Raw genomic sequence first — 8,155 nt, forward strand, 5'->3', positions numbered from 1 at the left:
AAAAAAAAAAAAAAATCTATTTTTGAAATAAATCATCACAAACCTATTTCTGATTTGCTAATATGTAATCTATTCTTTTTTTCTTTTTTTTTTTGACAAGTTAATCTATTCTGTTACTAATTATTTCCAAATAATAATTTCTCAAAAATAAAAAATTAGAACAAAAATCAATCCAAGAAGCCTTTATGGATATGTTTTAATCAAATTATAAGTATAATACTTATACAAGAGTTCATATAGAACACAAATATCTTTGAGAAGATATAGAAATGGTTGGAGAAGAGCCAAACTCAGAAACTCGGATTTGTATGATGCAGTTTTCACTTGTTGCTCTTTGGTGGTTTAAATTATTCCCTCTTTGTATATATTTATTCATTATATATTTTTTTAATAAATGTCTATTATTATTAAGTTTATTTTAGTTTAGAGCAAGAGATCACTGCATAGTCGCATCGCCCTTGTAGCAACGCAGGGGCCAATGAGAACTTGCACAGGGGCTTCTAGACTCATGGGATTTTTTATTTCACAAGTGGTGAGATGACAATTTTGCGTCCTGTACCTGATAACAAGGACCACACAATCATGCAACTTTTATGCTCATTTGCTATTTATAAATTTTGGTTAAAAAAAAAAAAAAAAAAAGACCAACTCCTTAATCAACCAAAGGGAAAAATTAATGAGAATTTTCCACCAAAAACAAAGTGGGCTACCACATGAGCAGATTTAACAACATTCCTAAAAGCCCAAACATTTCATGATGGAAACATAGAACCTAGATGGCTAGATCCAAGCAGTCAAGAACAAGATAACTAATGCCCTTGTCAATATAAGATCTATCCTTAGCAAGAGGTTTAAGAACAACAGCTATAGCATCACAAAGCACCAAAACATTTTGGATATATCCATCTTTAAAATTGCTCCAGGCCCTCTTTTAGTGCACAAAACCATAGCCTGTTTTGCCCATACTACATTCTCTTTATCCTCATCCTCCTGCAAACACCTCTTATAACATCTGTTAATATTGGAAGAAAACTCCTCAAGTGACAAAGTAAACAAATTATACATCACAAGGGATTTTTACCATTTTCCATTTGTATTGGGGGAAAACATATATTCTCATCGTCCTCAATGATATATTATAAGGAAAAAAGAACTCTATTTGGGATCGTAGGGCTGCACCTAGACAAGAGGAGGGGGCAAAATGACTGCCTTGCTCCCATGAAAGGTAGAAATACCTAAAATGTTGATGCTTCCAGGTCACTTTCATTGGCCCCCATTCTGGTGAAGATCCATGCTCCCGGATAGAGAACTCTTTCCCGATATGATAATTATCGTATGTAGAGGATCTTATTAAAAGAAATTGATATATATATAGAGGTAAAATCAACTTTGATTCAATAATTGTAACCTTCTTTGTCTTTTCCTGGAGAGTGTAATATATGCCATTTCTTTCTATTTATGGGTCGTGAATCGTGAATTCGTGATAATGATTGTAGGGTCCAACATCTAAGGCTAGGATCCATGTGAGGATAATACATTTTTTTTTTTTTTGTACGAATATGAGAATGCAAATGACACCTCAACAGTTATATATAAAAATTCACACTTAAAAAAAATATTTTTTAAATAATTTGAAAGTGATTTATCTTTTTTTTTTTTTTTTTTTTTGGTAAGGAGTAATCTCATTGATAATGGGGACAAGTGGAGCTCAAGGTATCCTGATTACATAATTCAAGGAGCCAAGGAGTAGAAACAGGTCAATTTGTCTTACTTGTCATAGACAGGGCTTTCCTGGCTAGGAGATGTGTGACAAAATTTGTTTCCCTAGGAATACAAACAAAAGAGCAACTGGTAAGACGGGATGCCACAGATTTGATATCCTCCAAAATACCAGTAATAGTAAAAGGAGGGGATTCCTATGGGTTGTGAAGGAGTGAAACAAGATTTGAGTTATCCGACTCCACAATAACTTGGTGCTAGAAGGATGATTTAGTAATTGATTGGAGGCCTAACAATACGGCCAACACCTCCCCAGTCAAAGCATCTGAAAAAGTAACAGGTTGAGATATAACCCGCAGAGGAGAACCATCATGGTCATAGCACAATACCCCCAATCCACTAGAGGTAGTTTCTAGTGGTATAACGGCATCACAGTTCAACTTGATAAAGCCAGCTGGGGGGGGGGGGGGATTCCATTTTCCATTCGTTGTTGGGGAGGAGAGGGTGGGATCTTGCTGCATAGTATTGCCTTTTTTCATATAAACAAATTCTTTCCAAGCTCTTTGGGCTTTGGAGAAGACTTCCACCGGAGTCAATTCCTTGTGGTTGAACACCAAATCGTTTCGAGCTAACCACAAGTGCTAGCATATGAAGGAGACAAGACCCAATACTTCTGCCTTGGTTTTATTGTTAGGAAAATTGAGATGATCCCAAGACTAAAGAAGAATAGAAAGTTTTGGCAAGTTATTGTTTGGAACAATAAACGAAAGATCACTGTCGAACAAAATGGCCCTTGCAAAAGGGCATTCCAGAAGGATATGATCAATTGACTCCATGTCACTTCCACATCTTTTATAGCTTGAATCGATCGGCAACCTAGGCTTGGGGAGATTTTCACCGGAAGCAACAACTTGAATACAAGTTTTCCATAAGAATGATCTAATCTTGGGCAAGGTTTTACAGCCCCAATTCCGCTTCCACACTAATGTTGGAATGTCCACCCAATCGTGTCTTCGTGATGACAAAGGTTGCACAACCATGTGATGATCCATTTGATTGGTCAATAGGTGGTAAGTAGTTTTAATTGAGAGTTGGCCATTGTGTGCTCCTCACCAAATCATTTAATCATCTTTGTTAGTGAGGCTTAACCTGTTTTTTAGAATAGCTTCTATGTTCGAAGGTATAAACCACTGATTAAACATTTCTATATTCCAAATTCTATCTTCCTGAGAAATAAGGTCAGCCACTTTCACTACATCACATTGAGAAGGTCTTAAGCCTTGTAATCTAAAATTTGAAAGGGAGGGTACCCAATTGGTATCCCAAATATCAATGTCGTTTCCGTTACGAATTTGCCATAACAAACCATCATTGAGAACATTTCTTCCTGCAAGAATACTTCTCCAACCCCATAAGGGTTTGTTACCAATGGAAGCCTCTAAAAATTCCTTTTGTGGGAAGTAAATGCCTTTTATAAACTTAGCCCAAAATGAATCTTTATTATCCCATAATCTCCAAGCGGTCTTAAATAATAGAGCACGATTGTGAAGGATGGGATAGCGAAAACCTAGACCTTCTCGTTCTTTAGAATGACATAGACGAGTCCAAAAGACCCAATGAATTTTTCTCACCTCACTACGCTGCCCCCAATAGAAATTCAAAATAGCCTTCTGAGTGGAATTATGGTGGGAAGCAGGTAAAAGGAAGTGGGATGCCGCATAACTAGATATCGTCAATGCCACCGATTTAATTAGAGCCTCCCTTCCCGCTTGCAAAAGAAGCCTTTGTTTCCAGCCTTGGACTCTCTTACAAGTTCTAATGTTGATCTCCTCAAATATATCAGCTTTAGATACTCCAATCTCATAAGGCAAGCCCAAATATTTGGAAGGCCCGCTCCCATATGGGACCTTGAGGATACAAGAGAACCATCTTTGAAATCGGAAAGGTGTGTTGGGGCTAAAAGTGAGATAAGATTTTTGAAGGTTGATCTCTTGTCTGCTTGCTTTGCAGTAGAATTCAAGACATGATCGCAAATGATTAACCTCTTGAGGCTTCACTTCAAAGAAGAGCAAACAGTCATTGGCAAATAGAAGATGAGAGATGGGAGGCACTCAATTCCGTACCCTGATGCCTTTAATAGAATTATTTTTTTCCACCACCTCGATGATCGAGCTGAGTACCTGAGAACATAAAATGAAAAAAAAAAGGGAAAAAGGGTCACCTTGACGAATTCCTTGTGAAGGAGAAAATGAACCCCCTTTCTGCCCTGTTAACAAGCAAAGAGTATAAAACAGAATAATATATTCCATCACAAGGTTCACCCGCTGGTTACAAAATCCTAGCTTTAGAAGTGTATCTTTAATAAAAGACCATTCTAGGCTATCAGACTCCTTCATATCTAGTTTAAGACCCAAAAAAATTTTCTTCCCTTTTTTTTTTCTGATGTTTGATGTAATTAAAGATTTCATGTGCAATAAAAATATTATCAGAAATAAGACCGTCTGGGACAAAAGCTGATTAATGAGGAGAATTGATACATTGTAAGCCACTTTTGAGTTTGTTAGCCAAAATTTTGGAGATCACCTTTACTGCCACACCGCATAAGCTGATAGGACGATAATGCTCGGGAACCTTCGGGTTCTGATTCTTTGGGAAAAGACAAATCAAGGTCTTATTGAGCTCCCTTGGTAAGATGCCGGTAGTAAAAATATTTGAGATAAACTTATGCAGGTCCTCCTTAGTGATATCCTAGAATTTTTGAAAGAACACAGGTGAAAATTCATCTGGGCCGGAGATTTTAACGGGCCCATGTCCATAAGAGCTGCTAAGATTTCTTCAAGTGATGGCATCACACAAAGAGCCTCATTCAAATCATTGGGGACAACGGATTGCACTGAAGCTAAAGCATGGTTCATATCCTCCATGTTAACCCCTTGAGAAGTAACCACCTCACTGAAATGGTTGAAAAGCAAATTAAAGACCTCAGGCTCTATTTGCAACCATTCACCTGATGGGGATTTGAGCTTTAAAATTCGATTACGTTGCAGACGTTGAATAGTCGAGGCTTGAAAAAAAAAGCTGAGTTCTTGTCACCACTTATAATCCAATCAATTCTTACTGTTTTTTGGTGCCAAAGAATCTCCTCCTTTTCAAGTTCTTCTTCCAGCTGCTTTGCTATGTTATCCTCATCCTCTTGAGTGTGAGAACTAGCAGGTTGACTTTGATGAAATTGAAGCTGTAACTTGAGTAAGCTGATCCAAGTTTGAACATGACCGAATTCTTCTCGATTCCAAGAATCATCTTCATTGAAAGATACATGTTATATAAAAAATTTTAAATAAAAAAATTAATAATAATAATAATAATTATAAGGGAAATTTATCACGTCACCCCTAAAGAATGCTACAATGATAAAACCACTCTTTATGTTTTGTCAAATTATTCTCAGACTCCCTATTGTCAGTCACCGTATATTGAGGCTTTAAAATGACAATTTTACCCATTTGATTAAAATCCTTCTTCCCTTATCCATCCCTGTGCACAACATACACATCCACCTTTTTCTGAGAACTGCACGATCGCCGCCTTTCTCTGAGAATTGCACGATCGCCGCCGATTCCACTTTGTGTTTGAAATGGTGAGAGCAAGATCCACCATGAAACAAAGTAGCCGAAGGAATCATCATCGCACTCCCAAGCGGAACTCCCCGAGCACTGAAGACATGGTCAGTGCTCTTCCAAACCAACTCCTTAAAGCCTACTGCACAACTCCACAAACCAATACAACACCTATTGTCAAAGATCTAGAAGATGTAAAGAAACTCTCGATCATCCCAAAGAATAACCGGAGAAAACCAAAATCCGCCTAAAATCAGCCCATCCATGATCGGACTATCAATAATCGAAGATCGGATTTTATATAAACACCGATAAACCCTGACGCGGATTAAATCGGGATATTTAAAGGAAACTATGCGATATTCTGGAAAGTTTTGCAGCGAACCATCTCCGATGGATAATGGATTTCTGCCGGAAGATTAACACGTTTTATATAGAGTCTAAGAGTCGGTGAGTACAAAGTTTCAATTTCTCTCTACTTTTTTTTTTTTTTTTTGTAGATTAACACATTGTCTCTCTCAATAACACTGGTACCGGCCTCTGCTCCCTCTGCAACTACGGCCAAGGAGAGGTCCTTGATCATCGCCCTTTGCAACGCATAGTCCAACCCCCAATCGAAACCATCTGTCCACCGCCTCCGTGACCCAATTATATCCCTCTGCAAGGTGTTGCTACCATGCCCAAAATCTTCATCACAAGTCCGAACCAAAACCAGTAGAACCAATCCAAGAAGAAGACAAAGAAGACTTCGACCTAATCCGCCGCGTTCTGTAAGGACCCCCGAACCAGTAACACCACGACCACCACAATCCCCCCAAGTTCCAGCTGGTCACCGCTGTCGTCGTCGGTCACCGATGCCGCAGCAGCCGTGGTCTCTGGTGCTCTGAACGATCGCCGGTGATAGATTTGGGAAAAAGGTGAATTAGGTCTCGATTTGAGAGAAAGGCACAGTAACTTACATAGGTATTTTAAGTAATTTAGTAATGATATTTTGATATTTAAAATAAAATATTCTTGATAAAAAATCTGAGAATAATTTGGTGAAACAGAGGATGTGGTCTTATCATTGTGAAATTCTCTAGAGAGTGACATGGTAAATTTCTCTAATTATAAATTATGCAACACGTGTTAATAAATAACTGCCATAATTTGAAATCCAGATCTGGTCAAAATCAAAACAAAAGATATCTTTAGTTCATCCCTCATCTCCCATAAGTTACTACCATTAAAAAGATTCCAAACTATATTTTAGTCATAGACTTTGGCCTATCCACTTATTTTTAAACCAGCTGCCAAAGTTCTTCTTCAATCTGGGTGAAGAGAATTGGATGTGATTATTACCTCTGCCCTTATTGGATGAAGTTGGAAATGCCCTTGACATTATTCTGGTCCCATCGAACCATCAGAATTTGGATTAAGAGATTCTCTCTTTATCACCTTGATTAATAGATTTTACTCATCAACATGGTGAAGGAAAACTATAATACTGACTTTGGTATAGGAGATCTTTCCACCTGAGATAGGCTTTGGTAGAGGAGATCTTACCACCTGATAGGAGCCTTACCCTTCCATCAATCTCATCCGTTGATTTATGAGACTAAAATCTGCCTGACCAAAAGTCCATAAATAATCATGTCCGCACATCTGAAGTGTAAGAAATAAATCCAAGGTGGGCTAGGAGTAGGTGTGTCAACTGGTCAAGCACCGTCGGTTTTTCACTTAAGCTTGATCAGTCCCTAACAATTTAAGGTCCCACACTGTTCTTGTCCGTTTAGATAATTGGGTGTCATAGTTTAAGGCATGAACACATTTCTATTAGTTCATTTTAGTACATAAAAGGGCTCAAGCTAATTGATCTAATTGGACTACGTTGCACGATGCTTGAATCCAACACATTTATTAATTATCTGATTGGATCAAGTCAGACCTATCGGTGTGGGCCAACTTTTGACACCCCTATCCAGGACTCTGGCCCTCGGGCCCTCTGGCACCATTGGGCAGTCCAGCTCAGGACTCAGAAGTCAAAAGGAGTAAGCCAAGTGTCTGGTAAGATCAAGAATGGATGAACCCATTATCTATGCTTGTTCATGTTATGATGCCAAAGTTCACAGTATATTCTATAAGATATTCTTACACATGAACTCATGAAGAAGGTGAAAGGTGCAAAGATGGAAGCAAACCATCATAATATTCATAACCTTTATAACATTGATAACATACTCTTACAGTTTGAGAATGTCAGCTATATTGATCAGCAACACATATCAGCTCATTCAAAGGCTTTGTACAACAAAGAATCATAGGTTTGACTCCTTAAATGGTCTAAAATATGAACTACTCTTCTTTCCTAATGGAATTTAAGATGGTAATTGATAAGTAGTTCATAAATCATCCATTCACTGGAGATCGCTTGCGCGAAACCATGGTTGTCAAGATCCTGCGAAAAAAAAAAAGAAAGAATTTCTTTCACATGACACACCTTCATTGCAATTGGGATGGGAAGGAGTCTGATAAAAAGACTCTTTATTTGGAACTACCAACTGAAATAAAGAGAGAGTCATAAGAATCCTTCTTAGAAGCCAAGATTCTCTCTCTCTTCAAGTTTCATTTTCAAGTCTTCTACAGATGGCAGTTTTCCACCAGCTTTTGACATTGCAAACCACCATCCAAAAAGCTCATCCTGTAAAACACCAAGAGGGCATAATCACTACAAAGCATTGTAATATTGATCATTCTGTAGTCCACCTGCTATTAAAGGGAAGAAAAAACCAATATATATATATATATATATATATATTGCTGAGCCCTGCCCCCCCCCC

The 8,155-nt window shown here is 38.0% G+C and overlaps 1 protein-coding gene across 6 annotated transcripts in view; it reads right to left on the minus strand.

Moving 5' to 3' along the window:
- Positions 1-7,490: 7,490 nt before the first annotated feature.
- The window catches only part of LOC122089426, a 10,131-nt gene continuing 9,466 nt past the window's right edge, over positions 7,491-8,155 (minus strand). For 4 of the 6 annotated variants that reach the window (XM_042659157.1, XM_042659152.1, XM_042659154.1 and 1 more), the window contains one exon: positions 7,491-8,016. In XM_042659157.1, coding sequence (XP_042515091.1) covers positions 7,909-8,016 — 108 coding nt within the window. In that variant the 3' untranslated portion in view covers positions 7,491-7,908. The remainder of the gene's footprint in view (positions 8,017-8,155) is intronic. The other 2 variants (XM_042659156.1, XR_006143321.1) reach the window with 2 other exon arrangements.

Source organism: Macadamia integrifolia, chromosome 9 (assembly GCF_013358625.1).
Source record: "Macadamia integrifolia cultivar HAES 741 chromosome 9, SCU_Mint_v3, whole genome shotgun sequence".
Lineage (NCBI taxonomy): Eukaryota > Viridiplantae > Streptophyta > Magnoliopsida > Proteales > Proteaceae > Macadamia > Macadamia integrifolia.